The 27,575-nt window shown below is 48.0% G+C and overlaps 1 protein-coding gene across 4 annotated transcripts; it reads left to right on the forward strand.

The window, feature by feature from the left end:
- Positions 1-1,155: 1,155 nt before the first annotated feature.
- Positions 1,156-27,504, forward strand: LOC119407138 (uncharacterized). Of its 4 annotated transcripts, none has more exons than XR_005186636.2 (4): positions 1,156-1,316; positions 15,375-15,472; positions 25,021-25,141; positions 27,220-27,504. XR_005186636.2 is itself a non-coding variant. In XM_037673999.2 (4 exons), exons 1-2 carry the CDS (start codon positions 2,011-2,013, stop codon positions 15,423-15,425), a joined length of 1,122 nt encoding a protein of 373 aa, XP_037529927.1. In that variant the 5' UTR covers positions 1,836-2,010; the 3' UTR covers positions 15,426-15,472; positions 25,021-25,141; positions 27,220-27,504. The 4 variants fall into 4 exon arrangements, 1 of the variants encoding a protein (XP_037529927.1); XR_007417867.1 differs by having other exon boundaries at positions 15,334-15,472; positions 27,220-27,503; XR_005186637.2 differs by lacking the exon at positions 1,156-1,316 and adding an exon at positions 1,478-1,815 and having other exon boundaries at positions 15,334-15,472; positions 27,220-27,502.
- Positions 27,505-27,575: the final 71 nt, after the last annotated feature.

Below are 27,575 nucleotides of genomic sequence, written 5' to 3' on the forward strand. Positions count from 1 at the left end.
CGTTGGCAAGTCAAACTACCGGCATGTAATTGTTCCCGCACTAAATGCCGGCACTCTTCGCTTGACGGCCGCTCGCGAAATGAAACTCGCAAATACCTGTGCGTAAGTGCCGGCGCTCGTCGCTTGACGGCCGGCCGCAAAAGCAAACTGCCGGCCAAACCAGAACCGGACAACTGTTGCCGTCACGGCGTGCGTTTTCAGATGTGGCGACGGCGTGGGGAAGTCAAACTACCGGCATATATAATTGTTCTCTCACTAAATGCCGGCACTCTTCGCTTGACGGCCGCTCGCGAAATGACACTCGGCAAATACCCACGCCGTCAAAGCGCTTTTTGCCACAGGATGCCGGCATTAACCACGTGACTACAGCCGGCCAATGAGGAGACACTGCCGGCCAAGTTCCGCTCGCGCAATTCAGCCGGATGCCGGGCGAATATCCACTCCCTTTTGGCACGTAAAACCCCAAATGTTAATATCGCGAGGTCATCGCTTGAACCGATTGTTCAATCGCCTGCCGCCATAAAAGTTCGCCTGCCTTTAAATGCACTGGTCGCCTCGTACATTTTCTGTGAATAAAATGCAACGGTAATAATGAACTAACGTGCAAATCAACTACAATGCAGTAGACGGGGACGCAGATAGACACAAAACGCTTGTCAAGCTGCTCAGAAGCGTATGTATCGCTGGTTGCGTCACCATCTACTGTGCTGCGCTCGATTAATCCATGACATAATTCTTCTATGGTGAGGATTTCAACCTGGCTGCGCAAGGTTTTTTTTTTCATTTTTTTTTATTCATATACCCTAAAGGCCCATTTGGGCATTACATAGGGGGTTTTGAGACAGTTATACAAACAAACTTGCAAATAACACCATTGGTAATATACACTGAAAATAGTAAACAATATAAAACATACTACTATTAATACAGGTTGGGGCGCGTAGCACTTATTTCAGGGGTCTCGAACTCGCTTCAGCTGCAGGGCCGCAGTCGCGAAATTTTTTAGTCGCCCGCAAGGGCGGGGACAGTGAAAAACTGAGAGGGGAAAAGATGGGGAGGGGCATGAAAAAAATTGTCAACTAACGTTGCCATTTCAAAGACGGCCTTTCCCATAGACCATATTGTTGACGATGGAACGCGTTTATTTACAGAATGGCCCATGAACCCAACTTCCGAGCGGCACGCCTACTGGCCGAACATCGAAGTGACCCGCCTGTGCGTAGCTTGATCTGCCTACCACGCGTCGGCCTCGGTCATCATCTAACCGGCCTTGTCTTTCATCTCTACCAACTGGAAAGCCAGCGTGGCCGACAGAGGTGAAGTCGCTGGACGTACGGCTTTTCACAAAAGTTTACCCTGCACCTGCACCACAATTGTGACGATTGAACGCGTTTATTTACAGAATGGAAAATGAATGCAGATGTACAGCTCGGAGCGAAAAGCAGTTCACCGAGCCGCTCGTGAGCAAGTGCAGCCTCGTTCTCGTTTTCTTCATCTACTCTCTGATAGCGTGTTTAACTATATTTGTCATTTCTAAAGGAGATTTGATGTCAGGTTTTGAGAAACATATCGACACTGATACATAGACGGTTTTACATAAGACACATGGGCACGGCCACAAATGCTGTTAAATCAGTTTTTTTTTTTTTTTTTATAGTGAGGAGGTGGCGCTGCGATCGCCGAGTGTGCGGACGTGTTCACATCGGCTGCGACTTCCACAAATGATTTCGCAGCGAATTCTCGCGACTAACCACCTGAATCTTATATCACCCGCACCGTGAAGGAATCAGGATCCCGAGGACACCTAATTTTCAGGTGGGACACTTCTTCTCGCCGAAATATAAGTGATTTTGTGCCTCGACCATGCCGTCACCACGCTAAGCCTAAGCGCGGACACTAAGAGCAGGGCCTACCAGGTGTCAGGTGCGCCGGCTACGGCGTGCCGGTGTGCGGCGCGCCTTCGCGCGTGTTCCTCATCGACGGACCAGTTGCCCGCTCACCCTACGGAGGATGGAAGTTGAAGTAGAGGGCGAAGAAATTACCCAAGAAGAGTTGACTGCTGAGAGGGGCTGGCATACCGCCCGTTCCCGCCGCCGCGACGGGCGGGGTGGCAAGAACTCATCTCCGAGCGCCTCACCCCAAACACAAGAATCCTGCTCCCGTACTATACCCAAGAAGAACGTCAAAGCTCAAGTTCTCAAGGCCGGACGAATGCCTCCACTACCTAAAAACGAGATAAAGATCATACTTCGACCCAAAGGCGGACTTCATATCTCCAAAGTCGGCAGCCCCACGGTGACTGCAGCCATTTTTCACGCAACGAAGATGTCCCTTGAGGAGAGCCAGGAAGACACCATCTGTCCGAATGTCCAGCAAAATATAATCATAATCAGCACCCCCCACCCGCACACCGCCGACAGATACGTGCGCCTGAAATCTATTCACGTCAACGGGACCACTCACGAAGTCAACGCCTACGAGGCAGCCCCTGACAACACCACGAAAGGGGTTATACGGGGCATACCTCTCACAGACTCTGCTCAGGAAATTGACGCAAACATCGTGAACACCCGCAACCCGTTAGCCCTGGCCGCTAAGCGCATCGGCACGACCACCACCGTCGTCATCGCCTTCGACGGACCCAGCGCGCCGCGCCTGGTCTGTTACGGCGCAACGCTAATCCCATGTTCGCTATACCGCAAGAAAATCGACATATGTTACCACTGTGGCCGTCTAGGGCACCGCATGGACGTTTGCCCATTTCCTAACAACAAGATTTGCAGGGGCTGCGGTTCCTGCAATCCCGACCATCAGTGCACCCCAAAGTGCACGCTGTGCGATGGAGCCCATCCCACGGCGGACAAAGAGTGCGCGGCCAAGTACAAGACACCGTACGTCATTCGCAAACGCCTCTGGGAACAGAGAATGACACAACAGTCCACTCCTCAAGCCAGTGATCTCCCTCCCACGAACCTCAAGCACGGATCCCGACCGCGATCCCGCACCGGAGCAGGCCGTTCCGGATCCAAATCCCGGTCGAGATCCCGGTCAACCCCAGAAGGACAAGCAACCTCAGAAAAGGTGAGCTTCGCAGAGGCATTGCAAGGCGTCCCGCGAGAGGGTCCAACTACACTCCATCCTACACCGAAAACAAACACAGACGATGCCGCCATTGACCAACTTAAGAAAGAAAACACGGGTATGCGCGAGCTAATACAGAAACTCACACAGGAGGTCGAAAACCTCAAACAACTCAAAACACAACCCATACCCCAAGTTTCCGAACCCCTAAGCGTCACGTCTCCAGAAGCAGCCCCAACCCCAGCCCCAAAGAAGAGGGCCCTCCAGGGAGGAGCTACAGGGCAGGTGCGCTCCGAAGTTAAGGACCTTCTAGTGTCACTACAGAGCACTGTTGAAACTCTTCACAATGCACTACTCGAGGTCGCGCAACGAGTCACCGCTATGGAAAATAACCTCCATACCCTTTTTCCCCCTTCCGCCCCCGCGGCCATAACCATGGACACTACCGACGTCGCACGCGGCGTCCCTGCTCTGCCACCGGCGGCCTCCTCAATCCCCCATCATGGCCCACACTAACACCGATACAGTGATTTGGCAATGGAACTGTCGCGGCAGTGCCTCCTCTATAACTTTCAGTGCCTGGTAGAACAGCCTCCCGCGGCCGTCGGCGCTTGCATTTCCCCCGCTCGCCGCGACTGCGTGGTGGCGCTGTGCAAACAGGGTCGGGCGCTGAGCCGGTAGTGCTGGTGCGGGCGCGGCCTAGAGCGCTTGTTTGCTTTGCTCTGCCTTGACACGTGCGGTTGGGTTTAGCGATTTGAATGCGATGGAAGATTTTTTGATCCTTTGTCGTGACCATGTAGCTTGCATGAATTGCGATGTCGTACTGCTGCGTGCCGCTGTGCAAGTCGGACGAAAAAAAGAAAGTGCCTGGATGTATCCATCTGACCAGCTCCTTTTTGTCCTTGATACTTTGCGAGCTTTTGCAGACGGTGCGCTCAAAGGCAACCCAACTTTGGCAAAGCCATTCAGTACCTTGACAAAGTACACAGTTCCAGCCCTCTGTGCATCAAGGCTCCTTAAATGCCAGAGTGATGGCAGCTATGACCACAGGGTGCGACACGTGAACCTCATATGTATTTACTTCCTCAAGCCACTCCTCTCGAACTATGCGTTTAAAGGGACACTAAAGAGAAACAATGAATCGATTTAGATCGATAAATTGTGCTCCGAGAACTAATGTCGTTGACTTCGCCATCACTATAGGTTTATTAATAGAGGAGAAAATCGAGTTCAAAGTTTTATTAGGGTGATTCCACGTAAGATCGAACAATCGATGGCTGGTCGACCTCTCAAATTTATTTCAAAATTTTATATATTATTGCCTGATGAGTGGAAAAAAGAGATCCGCAATTTGTTTTGCCGCCAAAATTTTTTTCGAAGCACAGGAAATCAATAATGACGAAGAGGTGGAGTAGAGCGCTCATTCGCTCTGCTGTTTTGGCCAACTTTCGTTATGAATTGCACAAAATATATTAAAGTTAGGTAGCTGAAATTTCTTTAACTAAATATATGCATGTTTCTGCTTCTGCTCAGGTATTTTTAGTTTTGATGTGTAGTGTAGATCTCTTTATAAAAAACCTCAAAATAGTCCCAGGAGACGTTATTTTCTTTACTTTGAAGGTCTTTATCTCGAAAAATCCTTGTAGCAGAGCAACGAAAATTGCGCATTACGTTCTTCGCATCCTTATCTACCACACTGCCGAATCTTATATTTATATAACTTTTCAGTAAAGAGACATGATCGGGCTAAGTTAAAGAAAACACCGGACAATGAAAACTTCCGACGACAATAAAAAAAAACAAACCATTTTTCATATTTCTTAAACTTTGTCCACTTATTGTCCTCCACATCAGCTTTCATAATCATTGAAAACATGTAGCATAATGTCGTTGCACTAATAGTTACGACCCCTCCAATGAGACCCTTGGGCAAGGATTGGCAATTCCGACTTCTTGCCCAGCAAGTGTATAAAATGCAGGCAGGATTGAATTGCTTTTTTATTAAAAGGCCAGCAGGTACCGAAAAAGGTGTCGCCGGCACTGAAGACGTTAATTTTGAAATTATTTGGTCACTGCAGCAGCCACGAGCGCGGGGCTACCGAGCAGGCGCGCGCGCACCCGAGATGCTCGTTGTAAGAGACGGCGCAGTGAGAGCTCGTTTCCGCGTCCTCAGACCGATTGAGCACGCACGTGCACTGGAGCTTCGCTATTCTATCCGCCCTCTGTTCACATCGCAGCTAGGCGCTGATAACAAGGCAGAGATGGAAGCAAGATGAGAACTCTATAAGGGAGCTATGAGCGCTCGCTTCACGCACGCTGCTGCCAGAGAAACTGCGCTGCGCCAGTTGCGATCAGTGGAAAGCATTAACGTGGTGCTCCAGTGGCAAAGCAAAATATGGAATGTCAAAGGAAAGAAAAGCAAAACTATCGGTAACCGGACGCGCTTGCCTATTTTAGATGTCGGCAGCAGACGCGGCCTGAACTAGCCGCGCGTTCAGAGCGCTGTTCACACTTCATTCGGCGCGGATAGTTCTTGTGCTTTGCTCTTACTCTACTCCTCCTGTGCGTCTCATGGCGAGAAAGTATAGCTCGGAATGAGTGTATTGTGGAGACTACCTTTCGAAGCACAAGAAGCTTAAAGGAGTACTGACACGAAATTCGTCATCTGCTCGTGGTGCACATACACAACGATGAGTTAATTGTCGTCCTGTGACCCTGGCAGTGATTTCTGCGATTTAGGCTGCATGCAGGACGCAGAACTCGCATACTCGGGGGAACTGTCTTGACTCGTCGGGATAATGTCCTTGCAGTGGAGCTGGCTTGCAGATGCTCAGCGACGAAAACTTCAAAGTAAAATTAAAATATTTTATACGTGTTCTCCGACTCCAGTGTGTGGACAGCGTTGACACTGCAAACCAACGAAACAAAAAAATGTCCCTTTTTCGATGTCTCAAAATCGTGTCAGTACTACTTTAATTATTGCAAAGAAGCCAAAATTTCGTAGAGTTACCGGCCTAGGCATATACGCTTTGAAGAAACGTTTAACGCCCGAAAGGTCAGTGACTGCCAGTGAAACGGACTACTTGTGCTACGCGTGCTTTTGCTACCACTGCAATGAAAGATCTTCACGGAACGCACAGTTTAACGATGACATTCTTATGCCCCGTGAAAAAGAAATCGACGTACGTCATTAACCAGATCACTGCGACTACCGGTGTACGTGCGTTCCAGTCACCCGAGAGGTGTTGCTGTTTCGAACTCAATCGGTCTCAAGAGCTCAAGAGCTTAGCGGTCGAGTAGGCCTTGCTTCTACCGATCATTGTCAGCATCTCAAGATATCCTGAAGTCGAGAAAATCGGGAAACGAAACTAGCAGCCGCACCTGCGCAAGTGATGCGCGGGCAGCGAGCGAAAGACCGCGAAACCCTGTTTGGGTGGCGGCGCCTGGCGGTGACCGGTTGTACTCGCGCCGACGGTCGCGCCTTTTGTTCTCCTCCCCATCCACCAGGCACTGAAAGTTATAGAGGAGGCACTGGTCGCGGTTACCTCCACAAACAGCCAGTTCTTCGCCAACATTTGCGTACGCACTCGCGCCCACCGGACATGATCATACTCCAAGAGACACAGCACACTGCAGTCACCCTGCCCGGATATCAGCCTTTCATTGCCACCAATGCCCCACACGGAGTCTCTACACTCGTTCGTAACAGAATCGCCACTATCGAACATGACCTCCAGGACCGCCGTTCGGAACACCTTTTCATTGAAGTTCTTCCGCACAAGAAGCGCACAAATAGCATCTTCATCCTCAATATCTACAACGCCCCGACCCTTCGCCACAGCCGTTTTCTCGCACTCTTCAAAAAGGCCCTAAACACCGCAGGCAGCAGCCCCCTCATTATAGGCGGAGATTTCAACTTCCCGCACACGTCCTGGGGCTATAAACATTGCTCCGCTGCGGGCCGTAACCTGTGGCAGGACACCCACGATCTTGGCCTCATGCTTATTACAGACCCGACTTTCCCCACGCGCCTCGGCACGTCCACTGCGCGAGACACAACGCCCGACCTCACGTTCATCAAAAATGTAGGTGACGTTCAATGGCGCAATACTCAATACGACCTCGGCAGTGATCATTCGATCCTCGAAATCATTCTTCCACACCTCACAGCACTAATTACAAGAACAAGGGCGTTCACAATGGTGGACTGGGACGCCTTCCGCAAACGTCGCACAGCAGAAGCGACAGACACCCCAATTTCCGATATTGAATTATGGACTCACGACCTCCAATCAGACACCAAACTAGCCACACGCACTATCCAAACCGATGCTCCAACCGAACGCATGGACAGCCGGCTCGCTCACCTCATTGAAGCCAAGTCGTCCATCTTGACTCGCTGGAAGGGCCAACGACTTAACAAAAGACTCCGGAAAACGGTGGCAGAACTCAATAAACAAATCGAGGAACACTGTCGCGTCCTCAACCAACAACAGTGGGCGGAGCTTTGTAACTCCCTCGACGGGAAACTCCACCACTCCCGCTCGTGGAAAATCCTCAAGCATCTCCTGGACAACACCAATACCCGTTCACAACAAGAGGACAAGCTCACCAAACTCCTATTCACAGAAACCAAGGCACACGGCCAGGACCACGTAACAAGAACCTTATGCCAAAAGTACATCCCTTCTGGCCCCGCAAGGACTCACGGTCCGTATGCGGGGTCCACGAACGCGACCCTCGATGAGGACTTCAGCGTGGCCGAGATACACGCTGCTCTGCACAAGCTGAACAGCCGTTCAGCCCCCGGTTTGGACGGCGTCACCAACAAAACCCTAAGAAACCTAGACGACCCTTCGGTGGAACAGCTGACTGCGTACATCAATGACTGCTGGCACCAAGGATCCATTCCCCAATCATGGAAAACGGCCAAGGTAATCCTCATTCCAAAACCCAGCAAGCCATCCAGCCTGGCTAATCTCCGTCCCATTTCGTTAACATCGGGAGTAGGCAAAGTTATGGAGCACGCCCTCCTTAACCGTATAAACTCCTATCTTGAAGACACTACCGCCTACCCCCACTCGATCATCGGCTTCAGGGCGCACCTCTCAACCCAAGATGCTATGCTTCTACTCAAACACCAAATCCTCGATGGCAAATCCCGACACACGAAGGCGATCTTGGGACTCGACCTCGAGCGCGCCTTCGATAACGTCGCGCACTCCACCATCCTCGAACGCATATCACTACTCAGCCTTGGCGAGCACACCTATAACTACGTTCGAGACTTTCTATCCAACAGAAGGGCGTTCCTCTCGGCAGGGGACATTCAGTCGGAAGAACTCGCTCTTGGTGCCGCGGGCACCCCGCAAGGTTCCGTCATCTCCCCAATGTTGTTTAATCTCGTCATGATCGGTTTAGCACAGGAACTCCAGAAGATCGACGGTATTGAACACACCATTTATGCCGACGACATTACGATTTGGGCCGCGAAGGACAGCGACGGCGAAATCGAAACCGCTCTGCAAAACGCGATCGATACCGTCGAAACTTATCTCCGAGGCACGGGACTCCGATGCTCGCCCAGCAAATCGGAGCTTCTCTTATATCACCCAACGCTCCGCGGATGCCCACCGCTACGCTTTACGCACAAACGCTACTACGAAGAAATCCAGCTTCACACAGGGAACGGTGGCACCATACCCGTGGTTTCCACCATCCGGGTCCTTGGCATGACCATCGAAGCCAACGGTGCGAACTCAACGGCTATCTCCAAGATCCTTCGACAGACGGCCAACACGTCGCGGCTGTTAAAGCGGGTGACAAACCGAAGGCAGGGCATGAAGGAAGAAAGCCTCATCCGCCTCGTTCACTCGTTCGTTATCTGCCACATCACGTACGTCGCCGCCTTCCTGGTACAAAGCAGAAAAAACTAAGCTGGACATCATCATTCGCGGAGCCTACAAGCTTGCCCTCGGACTACCAAACAACACCAGCACAGAACTTCTTCTCCAATTAGGACTCCATAACACCCTCGACGAATTAATTGAAGCGCAGCGTCAGGCTCATCTGGAGCGCCTCACCCTCACAGAAACGGGTCGGCACATTCTGACTAAACTCGGCATCACCTACCACCGCCAGCACGGAAACAAACACCCAATCCCAGGATGTATCCGGGCTTGGCTACATGCTGACCCCATCCCCAAAAACATGCACCCTGAATACAACAAGGAACGGCGGAAGGCACGGGCCGCCTCCCTTATCAAAGCTTACGGCGACACCACAGGCGTCACCTTTGTCGATGCAGCTGAATATCAAGACGGGCACCGCTTCGCAGTGGCTACCACCCAAAGCGGCTCGCTCAGACACGCTGCCAGCATCGTAACCCAGAACGCTGAGACTGCCGAAGAGGTGGCCATCGCCCTGGCCGCCCTCGACCCAGACTGCGACACCATCGTGAGCGACTCCCGCACGGCAATCAACAATTATATAAAAGGCCGCATCTCACAGCAAGCATTACGCATCCTACACCACGCCCCTCACTCAGCAGATAACCAAATCACGCTCGTCTGGATTCCAGCACATGCCGGCGACGTTCATCCGCACCTCACCAACCTTAACGAGGTCGCACACTCCGTAGCACGAGGCCTGGTCAACCGTGCCGGAGACAGCGCAGGTGCACCCGCGGAACGCGATCGCCTCACCAGCTACAACGATATCACCAAAGCATTTTACCTTGAAAGAAGAACCTTCCCCACCCCTCATCACAAGCTCAACAGAGCGCAGGCAACCACCCTCTGCCTGTTACAGACAAACACGTACCCGTCACTACATCGATACCACAAGATATACCCAGACATTTATCCTAACCACACCTGTAAGGTATGCAAGACCCAGGTCGCTTCGCTCCCGCATATGCTGTGGGAGTGTAAACACCAGTACCCGTCCGTTAACACCGGGACCCTCTCGTCGAGATGGCATGCCGCCCTGCGCAGCTCCCACTTCGACGACCAGCTTTGGGCGACCCAGCAGGCCCGCGAGGCGGTGGAGAGGCAAGACCTCGACGTCCCCACGTGGGAGGCCTAGGCCCAGCCAAACAAATTGCTGGTCTCAATAAAAGTTTATTCCCCCTCCTCCTCCTTATATAGTGACGTGAATTAACAAGGTCACATAACGTCGAATGCACCAACCCAACCGTTTTCATGCGCACGCGTTGTACTGTAGCACTGTTTGTTTAGTTCAAGATACAAAATGGCAAAGTTAACAGCCCAATACGTGGGCACCAAAAACCATCAGTAAAATAGTCTATAGAAGGACTGAAATCGATACGTCGATAGTGAAGTATCGAGTTTTCATTTCACCGTTATGTTTAAGTGTATGGTAACCACATGGGGTGCCTTACGAAAAAATGCTTAGATCAGTCTCGCCCGAGTTGCTCACGAGCGTATTTATTAAATAAATGAAAGGAAATATCGGACAAGGACAGCCATATGCAGGCTGGGCCGCTGGCTAGAGATATACGGGCCATATGTTTGAGAACATTGATTTAGTTCTGCAGAAAACTTACAAGAAGGCAATGCATTTGACTGAATCATATTACGTGCTGGTAGTAACAGTAAGTGTGCATATAACTGCAAGCTTAATTGGAAGTAGTACAGCATGTCTATATAAATTGTAATTGACAGACGTGTGTGTCAGTTCAACTAAGCTTACTAAGGTAGCGTATGCTCTGCTTGTTGCTGTGTTTGCCTGGGAAGAAACGTGTCGATTATTAGTCCTGCCGTTACATATATTTGTTTCATGTTAAGGCAGGTAGCGCAAAGAGACACGGACACAAGCGAAGAATAAGTGCACAGGACAAGCGCCAACTTCAAACTTGAAGTTGAAGTTGGCGCTTGTCCTGTGCACTTATTCTTCGCTTGTGTCCGTGTCTCTTTGCGCTACCTGCCTTAACATGAGTTCCCACAAACTAGCCCAGTTATCCGTTCTCGTAAATATATTTGTTTGATGAACCAAACATGTTCTCTCTAATACCAATTCTTTTAATAGTGGAGTAGCACCATTGCAAAAACTTCTTATCACAAGTGGCTTGGGATGTGATGGTGTATCAAGAACATTACTTGATCTTGTGGTACCGTAGTTTTCGCTTTCCTTTGTACTTTGCTAAAAAAGCATGAAGCCAGAAGTGGGGTCTTATTTGCAGTATAAAAAACCAAGATGTATCAATCAGGGAAAGGGATGACAGTGCTGCTTTAGTTTATGCAGTTATAAATTGAAGAATGTCATTTCTGATAAGTTTACACGTTTTCTGATCACAGAATTCTGGACAGTGTGGTTATACTGATTTTGTGGCGTGCCAAGCACTACGAAATTGAACAGATGAAACAAGGAGACTGGATCAAGGGCTACTTTTTCTTGTTAGACACAACCTACTAATGCAAACAGACAATGAAGCCAAGGAAGGCATAGGGGAGATTATTTTAGTTTTTAACTGTAGTGTGGTAATTTTTACATAAATTGAAAGGAATTAAAGTCAACAAAAGAGGCACTTGCTCCTGCCAGGGACCGAATCTGTAACCTTTGGATAGTGCGTCTGATGCTCCAATGGAGCTGCAACAGTGGTCATTGTCCCATCCATCCCATTGAGCACCTCAGTGTGTAATCCCAACAGTACATGCTAGTGCTACTTTTGGCCATCCTAGCGTCTTGTAGAACTCTTTACGAGCTGGCAGCTGGCCAATGAACCCTTGCATGCTACCTGAAGCCATCAAGTCTACCGGGACGAGACCCTATACCTATGAAAGGACAAAAGAAACATGTAGTGAATTAAGGGCTCATTGAATTGAACAGACACTTGTAGGGCACAGCACGAGCCCTGCATATGAATTGACTTTTGTGCAACAAGGTTTTTTTTTTGAAGAGTTCAAAACTGGGCTTGTTGGCAAAACACACCCAAGATTTAAAACCATGCAAGAGCAGCAGAGAAGACAGAAAAGCCAACACAGTGCTCAATCTTTGCTGTAACCTCTGGTGTTCTTACACTTCTACTAAGTCTTTAGCTATCTTGAAATCTTCACATTCATGATGTCGTACAATAAGGGTGGCTTGTTACCATACATTGTGTACATAGAGCATACACTGATCTATTTAATATTGTGATGATAGTGCTGATGGAGTTTTCTGTGCAAGTTGCTTATTCAGCAAACTGTATTCTTCATACTATTTTAGTACGCCGGTGTGGGAAAGCTTGACATGTAACGCATAATTAAAATTGTCTGCAAAAATCTATTACAGTGGAACCCCGGTCATACGTTTTTCAGCGGACCGGGGAAAAAAAACGTAACAGCCGGGAAAACGCAAGAGTGAGGAAAGCTCCGAAAATGAATGAAAACAGGGCCGCTTTGACTTCAAACAATTTATTTCAGCAAGGTGAGCCTAAGACTTAAAAACATCGAGTATGGTAGACTGCCGATTCTTTCGCTCGCTGGCAAGCACCACGCGTCTTTCAATAACCTGAAAGGCTGCATTGCTGTCGGCGTCGCTTTCACGTGCGACGTACCTGCGAAGGAGGTCCAGGGCCGTGACGGCTTCTCCAAAACTTGGATCGGCTAACTCCGCTGCCAACTCCCCAGGATCTTGTGGCTCGTGCTCGTCGTCGTCATCGCAGTCACCGTCTTCACTTGCGACCGAGTTTGCAACGATCTCTGCGATGCTCTGGCACTCCGATGTCACGACGGCCGCATCCACGGCGACGAGGTTGTCGTATGTCACTCCCGTGGCACCCAGCGCATTCATAGCGTCTATAAGCTCTCGCTCACAAGAGGCTGCTTCCGGTTCTTCAGCTTCGATAGAAGACTCCACTTCGCCGTCCACACGGAAGCCACACCTCGCGAAGCAGTGCTGTGCAGTTGACGCATTCACTGCAGTCCACGCTGAAGCGACGTAGTGCATGGCGTCGAGCACAGAAATTGTCGTAGGCTGCTGTCCGCGATCAATGCGCGCGAGACAGCGCATCACGATGCTTTTCCTGTACGAATGCTTCAGGTTTTTGATCACGCCGGCATCCAACGGCTGCAAGTGGCTTGTAGTGTTTGGCGGGAAAAATACAAGCTTGACGTTCCGTAGAAACGACAAATCTTTCGGGTGGGCAGCACAATTGTCCAGGAAAAGGAGAACACTCCTGCACTGCGCACCCATCTTGTTGTCGAAGTATCGGAGAAACTCTTCAAACAAAGCACAGGTCATCCATGCACGACGGTTGCTCCTGTAGTGGCATGGCAGCAGACGTGTGTTCTTGAAGCACCGTGGGTTCCGATACTTGCCGATCACCCACGGCTTCAGTTTGTCCGAGCCATCCATGTTGCAGCAAAGGAGCACCGTCAGACGGTCTTTGCTGCATTTGCCTCCGTGGCACGCTTCGCCCTTCAGGCTTAACGACTTCGATGGCTGGACCCAAAAGAAGAGGCCCGTTTCGTCGGCGTTATAAATGTTACGAGGCTCGTACCCCTCAATTATAGTAGACAGTGTGGACTTCCAATCGTCGACCGTTTCCACGTTCACACTTGCCGCTTCTCCGCTTACAGTCCTGTAGGCGATGCCGTGCCTCTTCCTGAAACGGTCGATCCAGCCATTTGAAACCCCAAAGTCGGCGATGCCTAGTCTGTCGGCTATCACCATCGCCTTCTCGCGTAAAATGCTGCCGTCGAAGTTAATACCGGCAGCGCGAGCTTGTTTGAACCAGGTGAGAAGAGCCTCGTCGAGGTTCCCGTACTTGGCGCCACGAGCCCGCTTGGCTTTTGGGCCGAAGAGCGCGGCATTCCCTTCGATCTCTGCACGCTTCGAGACGATGCTGTTAAGCGTTGACGGTGGTAGTCCAAGGTCTTTTGCAATGTCGACCCTTTTCCGCGCTGGCTGCGTGTCGACTGCGTTGAGTACGTCCAGCTTTTCCTTGAGGGAAAGCGCCTTGCGCTTGCGCGACGCCATCAAGGCACGACGATGATCGCGGTGACAAGTTCAACGGTGGTATTCGAGAGGCTTAATACACAACGGCGATTGAAGACGAGTCACGAGACCGTTCCAAACGTGCGGCGGTACTTTTATATGAAGGCTGACTGTTACGCACTTCCGGTATTCCATAGTGAAACTTCCGTTGTAAGCACAGTGATGATGGTGATAGCACTTTTTGCGGATTGCCATCTAGTGGCGGCTTTTCCAACTCTCGCTTGCGCTCCTTGCAGCCAGTTCGGTAGCCAAGCCAGGCCAAGACTGTCAAAAAGTCAAATCAAAATGGCGGTGCCCGGGCGGGTTCGGCCACAGAGTTTCTTACAGTTACCTAGAGGGAAAACTAGCGCTTTGAGCTGTTTTATGCATGGAAATGCTGGGATATGTGAGACTCGGCTCGCTTTCGCACCGTTCGCGGAAAGCCCGGGCACCTCGAAGACGCGTCTGGCTTCAGCGCCTTCCTTGCGTCAAAATAGTCGATTTCGTAGTAGTAGTAGTACTGAAGAAACACGTAGTAAGCCATTTCTTTTTTTATCACTGCACAAAAACGAGTTTTATTTAAGTTTGAGAACTACTGCATCGATGCACTATGTTATGAAGCGAAACACGTAACGAACGGCCGCTAATCTTGGAAGGCAGACAATGCCAGCGTTCACTCTGCGACTGTTTGTCGTCTGTTTTGTTTTTTCGCTGTTTAGTCATGCCGTACAGGTCAGTGGACTTTTATTCTAAAATATAACACGCGTGAATAAGATCCGTTTATAGAAGTTCTGTTTTAAAGAAGCTTTATTTGCGCAGTCGTATCCGCATTTTAGCCGAAGCCTTGCTCAACACCAGCCAACACAAGCACCGCGATTCCCATCGCGGCAACGGCGCCCCTTAAATTCGCATAGACGGTGGCGCCAGGTTTCCCTCTAGGTATTATTGTGAGAAATCATATGGGTTCGGCGTCCCAGGTTGCGACGCATCATGCGGGAACGGGCCCACAGTTGCGACGTAACAGCGGGGTTCGCAATACACGGGATCCTATGGGAGCTATGCCGGGACCGATGAAAAACAACGTAACAGCCGGGAAAACGCAGCAGTGAGGAACGTAACAGCGGGGTTCCACTGTACTCCACTAATATTTGCTCTTAATGCATCCTAAGCTCGTCATTCATGGACAGTTTTGGTGTATCAACAGATACCTGTGTTAAGCCATCATGTTTTATATGTACTACTTGTGTACTGTAAGGCCTCTATTGTGTGCAGGTTATGGAATGTTTTGTGGCATCTGTAATTCATGAACCCAGCATAGACGACCGACTGTTCAAGGAACTGAAGCAGTGGACAGCTTGCTGTGAAAGATGGGAGCATTCTTCCTCTGGTCTGGACAAGCCCATATTAAGTGGTAGGCATTGGTTTCCTTCTCTACAAATTGGCAGTTCGGGAAGAGTAGCTTGGGCTTGTTGGTACATAATGCGAGTAAAATAGCGCACACTTAGACAGAGTAAGCAGCATGACACAAGCGCTATCAACAGATGAATATTTGAAATAGCAGAGAAAGGCTTGTGTACAGAAATGTGTGAGGTGAGTGCGCATGTTACACAGGCATGACTGCAAACGATCTGAAATCGGCACAAAGGATCGGTAGTTCCTTTACAGCAAAAGGCATGCTAACACACCGTGTGCCCAACCTCTCAATCATTTTGGCTTCTATTATCTGACGGACTGCATTTTCTTTACTGTTCACAATCACGTCAACTTCATCAAATTCAGGCTGACATTCACACGTGCTACAGTTGCATAGCTAGGTGACCGTTTTTGTGCTTTTGTACATTGCAACGGTGTTCTCTCAAACCATCGTTAAGGCATCTAGCGGACTGGCTAATGTAGAACTTTCCATAATGCAGTGGGATCCGATACGCAGCATGATCAATGCATCTAACAAACGTACATCTATGTTTCTTTGAGCATGTCGCTAGTAGCTCCTTCCTAGGAACACTACTATTGCAAAGGCTGAAAGGTTTTTGAGGGGCACTAAACACAACAGATACATCAACGCAACCAGCAATCTTCTTGAGATTATGCACAATATCATGCATGTAAAGCGCCACACAACAATGCACTCGATGGTGCGGGCAGATAATTCGTGAAGTAAAATTTCGACCACTGCTACCTGTTGATTCTCGGATAACCAGCTTCCAGTAGGCAACCTGTTCTTTAGCGCAAAAACACAAAAGTGAATGCATGCCCTCTGCGTGTTATTATATCTGAGAAAGCAGCATGGCAAAAATCTATTTCTAGCTCCTTGCTAGAAAAACTAAGTCTGCTGCAGTGTAATGATCCTTTTCAAGTGAGATATTCTACCTTAATGATAATTTCAGAGAGCACCGTGACAAGCTATGCAGTGCGACATGTGGATGTCAGCAGGAATTCGATAAAGTTGATGTGATTGTCAAAAGTAAAAAGTTAGTCCGTGAGATGATTGAAGCCGAAATGACTCAGTGGTTAGGCACACGATGTGTTAGAACGCCTTATATAGTTACGTATGGCAGGATTTTGTCCCACGTCTTATGCTCAATGTCAACATACATCGATAGCATGTCAGCAATGGTTCGGTTTAGGCGTTCCGTCAACCCGTTCGTTTGTGGGTGGTATGCAGTGCTTTTTCTATGACTGGTATTAGTCATCGTCATCAAGGACTGCATCAACGCAGATGTGAAGGCTGCTCCTCGATCGGTAATCACGACCATTGGGGCACCATGTCGAAGAACTATGTTTTGAACGAAAAACTTGGCAACTTCAGTTGCCGTTCCTCGCTCAAGGCAGCCGGTTTCAGCGTACCGGGTCAAATAGTCCGTCGCGACGACGATCCACCTTTTCCCTGATGACGACATTGGAAACGGTCCGAGAAGGTCCATTCCCACTTGTTGAAATGGAGTCTTGGGAGGGTCTATGGGCTGGAGAAGGCCGGCCATCTTGAGGGGTGGTGCTTTGCGCCTTTGGCATTCGCGACATGTCTTCACGTAATGCCGTACAGACGCAAACAACTTGGGCCAGTAATATTTTTGGTGAATTCTGGCGAACGTTCGACTGACGCCCAAGTGGCCCGCCGACGGTTCATCGTGACAAGCTTCTAAGATTTCAGGCCTCATGGCTGACGGTACGAGTAGGAACTTCTCCTTATTGTGCTCAAAGTTCCTCTTGTAGAGTGCATTAGCTCGGAGGCAGAATGAGGATAATCCTCTCTTAAATGCGCGTGGAACTTGGACGTCAAACCCTTCAAGATGCTTTATCAATTGGAGCAGTTCTGTGTCAGCCCGTTGATGCTCGGCAATTTCTGAGGTTTCCATGACACAAAAGAATGGGAAGTCCTCTTCTTCTGAAGGAGTAGAGTCGAGTGGCGAGCGTGACAAGCAATCAGCATCGTTGTGTTTTCTGCCAGACCTATATACAACGGTAATGTCGTATTCTTGGAGCCTGAGGCTCCATCTCGCAAGTCGTCCCGACGGGTCTTTTAAGCTTGCCAGCCAACAAAGTGAGTGGTGGTCGCTGACGGCACGGAACGGCCTGCCGTAGAGGTATGGCCTGAATTTGCTGATAGCCCATATGACGGCCAAGCACTCTTTTTCTGTCGCGGAGTAATTTCTCTCAGGTTTTGAAAGGGTGCGGCTCGCATACGCTATCACTTTCTCTGCTCCATTTTGCCACTGAACGAGGACTGCGCCGAGGCCAAGATTGCTTGCATCTGTATGGACGTCCGTGTCGGCGGTCTCGTCGAAGTGGGCGAGGATAGGCGGGGCTTGCAAACGTTGCTTCAATTCACTAAAAGCCATCTCTTGCTCAGCATGCCGAACGAATGGTACCTCCTCTTTCGTGAGTCTTGTTAGAGGTTCGGCAATTTTTGAGAAATTTTCCACAAATCGCCTATAGTAAGCGCATAAACCCAAAAATCGACGCACCTCTTTCTTGTCTCTTGGCTTTGGAAATCGTGCGACGGCCGCAGTCTTGTCGGGGTCCGGGCCAACACCTTCAGCGCTGATCACATGACCCAGGAATCGAAGCTTCTCAAATCCAAACTGGCACTTTTCCGGTTTAATCGTCAAGCCAGCGGACTCAATAGCCTGAAGTACTAAACGTAGTCTCTCTATGTGCTGGTCAAACGTCGCCGAAAAGACCACTACGTCGTCCAGGTAGACTAAACAAGACTGCCATTTGAGGCCCGAGAGGACACTGTCCATCATGCGCTGGAATGTCGCTGGCGCACAAGAGAGGCCGAATGGGAGTGCTTTAAACTCATACAGGCCGTCCGGGGTTACGAAAGCAGTCTTTTCACGGTCTCTTTCATCCACTTCAATTTGCCAATACCCGCTTTTTAAATCCAATGAAGAAAAATATCTTGCGTTCCGGAGCCGATCCAATGTATCATCGATTCGAGGCAAGGGGTATACATCCCGCTTGGTCACGCTATTCAGTTTGCGGTAGTCGACACAGAATCTCAACGTATTGTCCTTCTTCCTCACAAGAACTACCGGCGATGCCCATGAACTTTTGGATGGCTGAGTGACATCGTCCTGCAACATCTCTTGCACTTGACCCTTTATGATCTCTCGTTCTTTCGGCGATACTCGATACGGGTGTTAGTATACTGGCCTTGTTGTTTCGTCTGTTATTATTCTATGCTTAACAATCTGGGTGCGCCGAACTTTTGACGAGGTGGAGAAACATCCTGAAAAATCTCTTAGCAGGTCTTGTATGATTTTCTTCTCAGCTGGCGACAGATTTTGGCTGATTGCAACTGTTCCTCCAACATCATGCACAGTTTCTGAGGCAGGTGGTCCTGACGCCAGGCAACTTAAATCTGTCACAGCTGCAAAGCTGTGTAGAAAGGCAATGGCAGTGTTTCTTGCAACATGCTGAATTTCATTTCCGAAATTCGTGAGCAATACATTGGCACACCCACCACGTAACTGAATAATGCCCCGAGCTATGCAAATGCCTTTCTTCAGCAGCAACTCGACGTTGGCATCCGCTATGCCTTCAAAGTCGACGAATGCGTCATTCCTTACGCCAACCAGCACGCTGCATCGTGGTGGCACCGTTACGTCATCGTCGATAACACGCAATGCAGGACACTCCGGCTCCTTCGGGTCTATGGCCAGCTTCGTCGAGAAAGAAACGCTAGAATTCTGCAGGTTGATTATAGCACCGTTCGCCAACAGAAAATCCATTCCGAGTATTACGTCCCTCGAGCATTCTGGAAGTACGACGAAATCAGCGACGTAAATAGAACCTTGAATTCCGATTCTTGCGGTACATCTTCCCAGAGGTGTAATGAGATGGCCCCCAGCCGTACGTATTTGTGGTCCACTCCAAGGCGTCAAAACTTTCTTTAAGTCCTTTGCGATAGCATGGCTTACGACTGAATAATCGGCACCTGTGTCGACTAAAACGTTCAATTCACACCCGTCTACGGTAACGTGCAAGTCCGAAGAAATTTTTTCTTTACTTATCTTAGTCCTCGTATTCTGCTCGTCGCTGCTGCCGCTGGGGCCTTGACGGAGGATCTTCGCTTTGTCGGACATCAGCGGCCTTGCCTCCCCAGGTCGCTGGCTTCAGTTTTCCTGACGGGGACTCATTGAACGGCGCCTTGTTGAGCTTGAAGTTGGTGAATTTGAACGCCGAGGGCTTGGCAATCGATAACGAGCAGGCGCTGGTGACCTTGGCTCGTGCTGGAAACTAGCAGCTGGAAATTGATGCCTTGACAAGTAGTCCTCGATTTCGACGGGTCTTTCGCCATTTCGGGGGCATGGCGCATTTACAGAAAACCCGCGGAGACCGACTCTACGATATGGGCACATTCTGTAAAGGTGTCCAGCTTCTCCGCAATGAAAACAAAGCGGCGTCCTGTCGGGTGTGCGCCACACGTCGCTTTTTCGTGGCCTCAGATCTCCTTGAAAAGGTGAGCCGCTCGAAGCCGATGGACGGCCACCGGGGGCTGCAAACGAAGCACTGTGCACAACGGGTTGGCGCAAAGCGTCGGCGTACGTTGGTACTCGACGTTCCTGCAATGGCTGTTCGAGTCGAACAGGTTGCGCCTCGGGTTCCGCTTGCAGAATGGCGTGACGAACTTCATCCCGAATAACAGTGGCAAGAGGTGAAACTGTCGGCGTAACTTGTGGGTGCAGAAGCTTTCGAAGCTCTTCCTTTACAATGGATCGTACGATTTCCCTCAGCGCTTCGCTGTTGCTGCCCATGCTTGTCGAAAGGACATCTGCAGGTACACTACTGGCATCACGGTTGTAGTGACGGGAGCGCTGCTGCAATGCGCGCTCTATGGTCGTGGCTTCGCTGCGGAACTCAGCAACGGTGCGTGGTGGGTTGCGAACCAACCCTGCGAATAAGTCCTCTTTGACTCCTCGCATCAGGTGACGCAGTTTTTTCTCTTTGGTCATGTTTGGATCGGCGCGTCTGAAAAGGCGGGACATATCCTCGATATACATGCCAACGCTCTCGTTCGTGCGCTGGTTCCTGGACTGGAGAGCATTCTCTGCCTTCTCTCGACGATCGGTGCTGGCATACGTAGCGACCAGATGTCGTCGAAACTCTTGCCAGGTCGGTATCACCGCTTCGTGGTTTTCATACCATGTCCTCGCTGCAACCTCCAACGCGAAGTACACGCGGCTCAGTTTTCTTGCCTCGTCCCAGCCGTTGATGTTCGCCACCCGCTCGAAGTGTTCCAACCAGTCTTCCACATCTTCGTACGTATCATCGTGGAAGGGCTCAGGCATGCACGATGGGGACACGATGAGTTCGGATGTCACCGGGCTGGCCATCGATGTATGTTGACATTGAGCATAAGACGTGGGACGAAATCCTGCCATACGTAACTTTCGCCTACAATACGGCCCTACAGGAGACTACCCGCGTCCCCCCATTTCAGCTGGTCTACGGCCGCACTGTCACTACGACACTCGACGCGATGTTACCAGTAGACAACGACAATTACGAGCCATCTGAAGTTGACGACTTTCTACAAAGAGCTGAAGAAGCGCGCCAGTTGGCACGACACCGAATAATTCAACAACAACGCAAGGACGCAAGCCACTACAACCTGCGCCGCCGAGAAGTTCAGTACCATCCAGGCGATAAAGTGTGGATATGGACACCAATAAGACGCCGCGGGCTCTCAGAAAAGCTCCTCCGTCGGTACTTTGGTCCATATAAGGTTCTCCGACGACTTAGTGACCTAAACTACCAAGTCATCCCCGATGGACACGAGCGCTCAAAACGGCAAAACACTGCGGAGGTCGTACACGTGGTGAGCATGACACCCTATTACGAGAGACGGTGAAAACGCTCCCTTCTTGTCTACTTCCCCCCATCGCGCATCGGGACGATGCGTATTTCGGAGCGGGCTAATGCCGCAGAGACTGCCGACAATACGTTTTCTCTACCAAGAAGCCAGCGGGCCGCTGGGTTAGCGTCCGCAACGTCTCGCGCCTGCTCGTGCTTCATGTGGCCGCGCAACGCATGCCTCTCGCGCACGGTCACGAGACTGGGTTGACCTGCGGGCCAGAAGAAGAAGTGCGTTCATCGAACGGACACTTTTTATGTGTGGCACGCTATAGCGGACTCCTTGATTTTGCATCTAGTTATCTGGGCACAAGTTCGCCTACAATAAACGAGTGTTTGTGTTTCCCCTCTTCAATACGCTACAATATAATTTTGCCCGAAAAGGAACTTGTGTTCCTTTGTACCGATTTCAGATGGCTTGCAGTCATGCCTGCGTGACACGCACACTCACTTCACCTGTTTCTTTACATAAGACTTCCTCTGCTATTTCAAATGAACAATTGTTGTTAGCGCTTGTGTCATGTTGCTTACTCTGTCCCTGTCTAAGTGTGCGCTATTTTACTCATCCAACTGAGAAACTTATGGCACTATATGTGAGGAACACCAAGACAGGAAAGAGTATGTAATAGCAAGTGCTTGTGATATTGTTCAAACACACAATGTTGCAACTTGCCTGTAGCATAGTTTGCACCTTCACAGCTCTTTGTGAACAGTCGTGCAGTTGGGCACACTTCACCCTGCTGTTCTGGGTCACAGAGAATGTGGCCGGTTGGATCAGCGTGATCTGACATGTACCCAAAAGAAATCTCATCTGAAGGACACTCACCATTTATACCTTGGGCTCAAATAAAGAGCCAAGGCTTTTATGCTTCGTTACAGCCTCTACAGTGGAAATCTTAGACTTCCAGTCACATGCTTTGTGCTGCTTACAAGTTGCTCCTGTGATCACTTGAACCATTCCTGTCGCTCTCTTGTCATCTTTGAATGACACCAGCTTCTCTTCTGATGAGCTCGTGAACACCGCAACGTTGCTGATAGTGCATTTCAATTTTTTCTAAGGATATATGATATCAATAGCTGCATTAGTAAAGAGAAATGGGAAAAAGCATACCTGAAGCTATGTCTTGCTAATGGCTGCAGCCGACCTCACTTTCATGAGGAACAGGCACTCAAAGATGGGCAAAAAATGTCTCAATAGAATCTGATTTCTTGTGTCACTGTCTGTCATTGAGATGCCTTTTTCGCTTGCTTTTTTTATCATATTTTTCACACCTTCCTTGGTGAAGTAGGATGCTCAGAACGAATGAAACAAGTTAAAATGTTTTTTCCCATCAAGCCGTCCAACTAACTTCTTTTCAGCGTGCAGTTCTATTCTTTATAAAGCACTTCAAAAACTTTTCTACTGAACTATACATAATGCAAGCTTCCTCCTTCTGTGAAGCACAGTGTTTAAAGCAAAAGGGCATGTGAACTTCTGTGGATTTTTGTTCTTGGTAGTGCATAATTGCAAGCTTCAGTAGTTGCCAAGTCTTAAATATGTGCTGTTCATAACATTTTGACTGCAAATAACTTTTGTTCATTAGCCAACTTTATCACTGCATTGGTTCTATTCGTATTGTTGTGTTGTACAGAAACAGCGTGAAATATTTCCATGTTCTCTAAACCTTTCAGACGCCACCAATGAAAAACTCTCTGTAAATGCGTCAAATTGATACATCATTTCAAGGCACCCGATATTCTATTGCAACAAAAATAATGTCATAATGCATTACTTTGTGTGTTATAGTAATTATAATTCAATTGTAATAAATATCTATTTATTGTAAAGTCATTCATGCTACGTTCTTACATTAATAGAATGAAATCTTACGCCAAAAATATAGTGCAAATTTGTTTTTGTGTATGTTCATTTGGAGTGAAGAAAAATTATACTTTTGGCATGGCTCGCAGGAAGGAGCACTTCGAACGAGTCGTTGAACAGTGTAGTGCCTTCAGCAAACTGATAATATACACCAGTACACTGCAAAATGAAGTTAAATGAACACAAATTTATTATGCAGCAGGTTCATTTGATCCAAAGCTCAACGTATCTTGTTCAACGTATCTTGATCAGCGCTTCTTGTAATTCCTCCCTGTGTGCGTTGTCTTGCTTTTCGCGCTGCTTACTTCCAAGGCATCTTGCTCTCTAGTAGCCCTAGTCGTTACCAATGGCAAAAATAAGTGGTGCACACAATTGTGTACATAGCGTGTCAAAGGGTTAAAGGTTAATTTTCTGGAGAGTCCTTTGCTTTGTAGGTGGCCAAGTAAAGCCTCACTTTAGTTGTAATTATGAACTACATTAATTGAAAAGCTAACTTTAGTGATAAGATTCAGTGAAAAAAAAATACTCCGTATCATCAGATCTTATTGCCAAGGGCCTCTATGCACTGTGTGATCTTTTGTGCATATGCAGGACGAAGGAGTGTTGGCTTGGTGACAAATGAGTGTCAAGGGTGAATGCAAGAGAGATCTTCAGTTTTCTCTGCTCTGAGGTATCAATTTTATTTTGAAGGGCCTCACATAAGTAGTGCTTCAGATTTGACAAATGATTTTGTGTGCTTTTTTTAAGATGTCAGGGAAACCAGGGCTTGCATTCATTAAGCACCATTGTCTTCATTAGCATACTGCAAAAACATTATTCCTAGAAGTTACTGCGTAATTACAGCATTTAGGCCTTCATTTTATATTCCATAGCTAGGGTTAGCATGGCACTACATTTCTCGTTTTAGTTGGACATTTGTTCTGTGCTTTCCTTTTTGTTTTTCAGTCACATTTTAATGAGTCATTTGGTTTCAGAAGTACTTCAAAGGTACCACAGAATGTAAAGTGCATTCTGACTTATGCCCGCATGGCAGTTAGATGTTTGTACATATGTGAACATCGTATATGTCTGCGCACAGGCATGAATGAACAGATTATGTTGCACATTAATGTAACATGTAATTGTTTAGAGCAAGGCAAGGGACATAGAAATATTATGTTCATGTAAGACAAAGGCATGACATGGATAGATTCAATGCCTGGAAATGAACAGTGTTCAGTACTGTTATGTCAAGGGCAATTCATTGAATAGTATTAAAATTGTGAGATTACTGAGAAAGAGAAAAATATCTTTCGTGACTGCATTTAGTAATCCTGATGTGAAATCAACTTTGTGCTAACTTTGAATTTTCATGTTTATATGTTACCACACTGTGCATGCTGATGGCAGTGACGACAACTGCAAAGGGTAAATGTTGGAAAAGCTACAGACATGAGAGCTAGGTAAAAGGTACACACAAGTGAACTGTTGTATTTTAAAATTGCATGGGGAATTCCTTGACGTAATATTCATATTGTTTACTTTTACTTTATTCAAGAATTCTTGTGGGTCAACCAAAAAACATTGAAGCCACATGGCAATTGGCTCTGTATTAATCGCAGCTTAAGAGGATTGAAAAGTTCCTTATAAATAAAACATCCTTGTGATCTTTCGAAAGCAGGAACAAATGTGATAATGACTTCATAACTGTATTATGGAACAAACAGAATATCCAGACGACACATTTTTGTGCCTTCCAGGGAGATGTTCAATATCAACCCAATGAGAGGCAGCAAATGTGGAAATGGACGCAAGTCAAGGACAGTTGCAGACAGCAAAATATTTAAACTGATACAATGATTGTGCTGAATCACCGAAGATGTAAGTTAACTTTTTTGCTGGTGTTACTTGCTGATGAGCTTGTAATCCCTGCTATATTTTGGTTGCGTGTGTAGGGCCTGATATTCAATAAGGTTGTGCTGAATATGTAGGTTAACAAGCATGAATGGTCAGTCTGAGGAGATCCATCATAAACATTTTTATTGAAGGAATGTTGAAGCACTTGTTTTTACACAGAACAAGACAACCTTTATGATAAGTGAAAGCAATTTTCAGATATACTAACAATATTTGCAGAATTGCGTTGTCGAATTTACATTCCTTATTCTTAATTCTTTTTCGCTTGCATGCTTCCTCGTATCTCTTTGTCTAAACAAGGGGCACCAGTGCCACCCCGTCTATTGCTCATAATATGAGGGGATGCTTTGCTTTGTGAAAAGGAACATAAGAGCCCTATGTTAGCTAGAGGCTCTTCTACCAGCTATAGGCAGTGGTCTGGCATGCGTTCGCCTCTTGGCCATGCCTGGTTATTTTGACCCCCAGTAGCCGACAGCTTGAGCGGACGTGCTTTCTCATGCAGCAAACTGTGCATTCTAGTCAGCTGTCACTGTGCGTCGGCCACACTCTCGCATACCCTCTTTCATGAATGACTCTGTGTATGTCAGCAAACTGCAGGTTGTCATATTGACATCAGCAGGATAGCACATACATGGTGCTATTTGCTGTGGCTATGTAACCAGACAATATACAGGAGGGCAGACAGTATTAGCAAAGAAAACTGCTTAAGTTGACCAAATCGCTCTTCACTAATTTCTCTCATTATTGCAACAGCATACTTTCCGCAATGTAAGAGGCTGCCTCATTCTTGGTTAATTGCTAGGTGCTTTTCCACGTTTGCTGCATTACCAAGCATCCGAGCTCGGGGTCGCCAGGAACAGAAATAAGTCGAGAGCGAGAACAAGCAGGAGGTATAGTTTATTTTGTTAGCGGTCGTTTTGATCGAGTGCTCAGTTTGATACAAGTTACTGTGAACGAGACAAACTGTTGCTTGGAAGCAGGACAGAATGTCAACGTCAGTGCCACAGAATGCAAAATGCTCCTGAGAGGTTGTGTAGCTAGCTTTGCTGCATACTGCAACAATGCAAGGAATAAGCAAGTGGAGAGCAAAGCTATGTCCCCATTACGATAAACAGGAGCATCTGCGACCTTGATTCCACTGTCAGGTGTTGAGTTTCTGGATCCCGACGAGCAGGGACGTGCGTTACTTATGAACTCCAATTGGAAAGTGTTTAATAATGTGTAACACATTAAGCTGTGAGAGAAAGTTGGGCAGCTTCGATGTGCCTGCCTTTGAGCGAATGCCTTGGGCTGTTGATGCCTCCTGTGACACTCACTCATTTTACATTTCGAGTTAACTTGTGAAAACAGCACAGGCAAGGACGATTTGCAGCACTGTCCACCTGAAACTACTTGGCGTGATGTGGGAGCGGTAACTGAAACTTTGTTTCACAAGTGCACCTTTGGAGTGGCTCATTGCGTACATTTTGATTTACTTATTTCATGTTGCATGTGCCTCGTTTTATGCAGAAAGGCTAAATGTCACAGAACGTGTTTTTATCTCCTCTTTAGCTCTTTTAATTTGGCATTTTTGACAAAAACCGACACTCCTTCTCAGCCGGCCTCAGTTCGAATCTGTTCACAGCCATTGCACGTGTCCGACAGCTGGTGCGCAAAATCTGATTTTCACTTTTGCTTTGTTTTCTTGCTTTCAAGATCCCCCTTTGCTTGAACAGTTACACATGTCTAATCTCACCATGGTAATCTAGCATTTCAACTGAACTTAACGTCTCCCCTCATGTCTTTAATGTCGTCTGCACAGAAGTCATTTGGATTTTTTACTGTGAACACTACATTTATTCAATCATGCAGGGGTTTAGGATACACATGCCCTTTTCTTTTTTTATGAGATTGGGCTGGCTGTGGATGCATCAAAATTCAAAACCTGCTACTGTGTGGCTGGTTTGTTTTTGCAAGGTAGATGCAAAATTCAGTTTCGGCACAGATTGCCTTCTTTCATTTGGTTCAAGTGTCCTCATATATTTTGTTTCTTCTCTTTTCAGATGAGCCAGAGTGAGAACAGTATACTCGTACAGTTTGGCAGAATAAACCCCATCTTTATGCGTTCAGAGCAGCTGGATGTTCACTGTTTACTTGGCAAGAAGTAGTATGTATGCATGCTTCCTGCCACAGCTATGTGCTGTTCCACACTTTGTGGGAAACACTGAATTCTGCATTTGCTGAGAAATATATGTGCCAAATAGTGCATTTTGTTGCTTTGCAGTCACCAATGCACACAAGTTGACCCCACACTGTACTTAAAAAGTTGTAATAATGGGTGTTCTGTGGTGAAGAAGGTTGTGGTGCTTTACATGCAGCCACCGCAGTGATTATTGACTGATGCCAGTGGCAGCTTCTA

This window comes from Rhipicephalus sanguineus, chromosome 10 (assembly GCF_013339695.2).
Source record: "Rhipicephalus sanguineus isolate Rsan-2018 chromosome 10, BIME_Rsan_1.4, whole genome shotgun sequence".
Lineage (NCBI taxonomy): Eukaryota > Metazoa > Arthropoda > Arachnida > Ixodida > Ixodidae > Rhipicephalus > Rhipicephalus sanguineus.

What these genes read in the sequence shown, in the direction of transcription:
- LOC119407138 (XM_037673999.2), top strand. Translation starts at nt 2,011, where the DNA reads ATGGAAGTTGAAGTAGAGGGCGAAGAAATTACCCAAGAAGAGTTGACT. An exon ending in GACAAGCAACCTCAGAAAAG is followed by an intron (nt 3,082 to 15,374) that starts GTGAGCTTCGCA and finishes TCATGAACCCAG; the next exon opens with CATAGACGACCGACTGTTCA.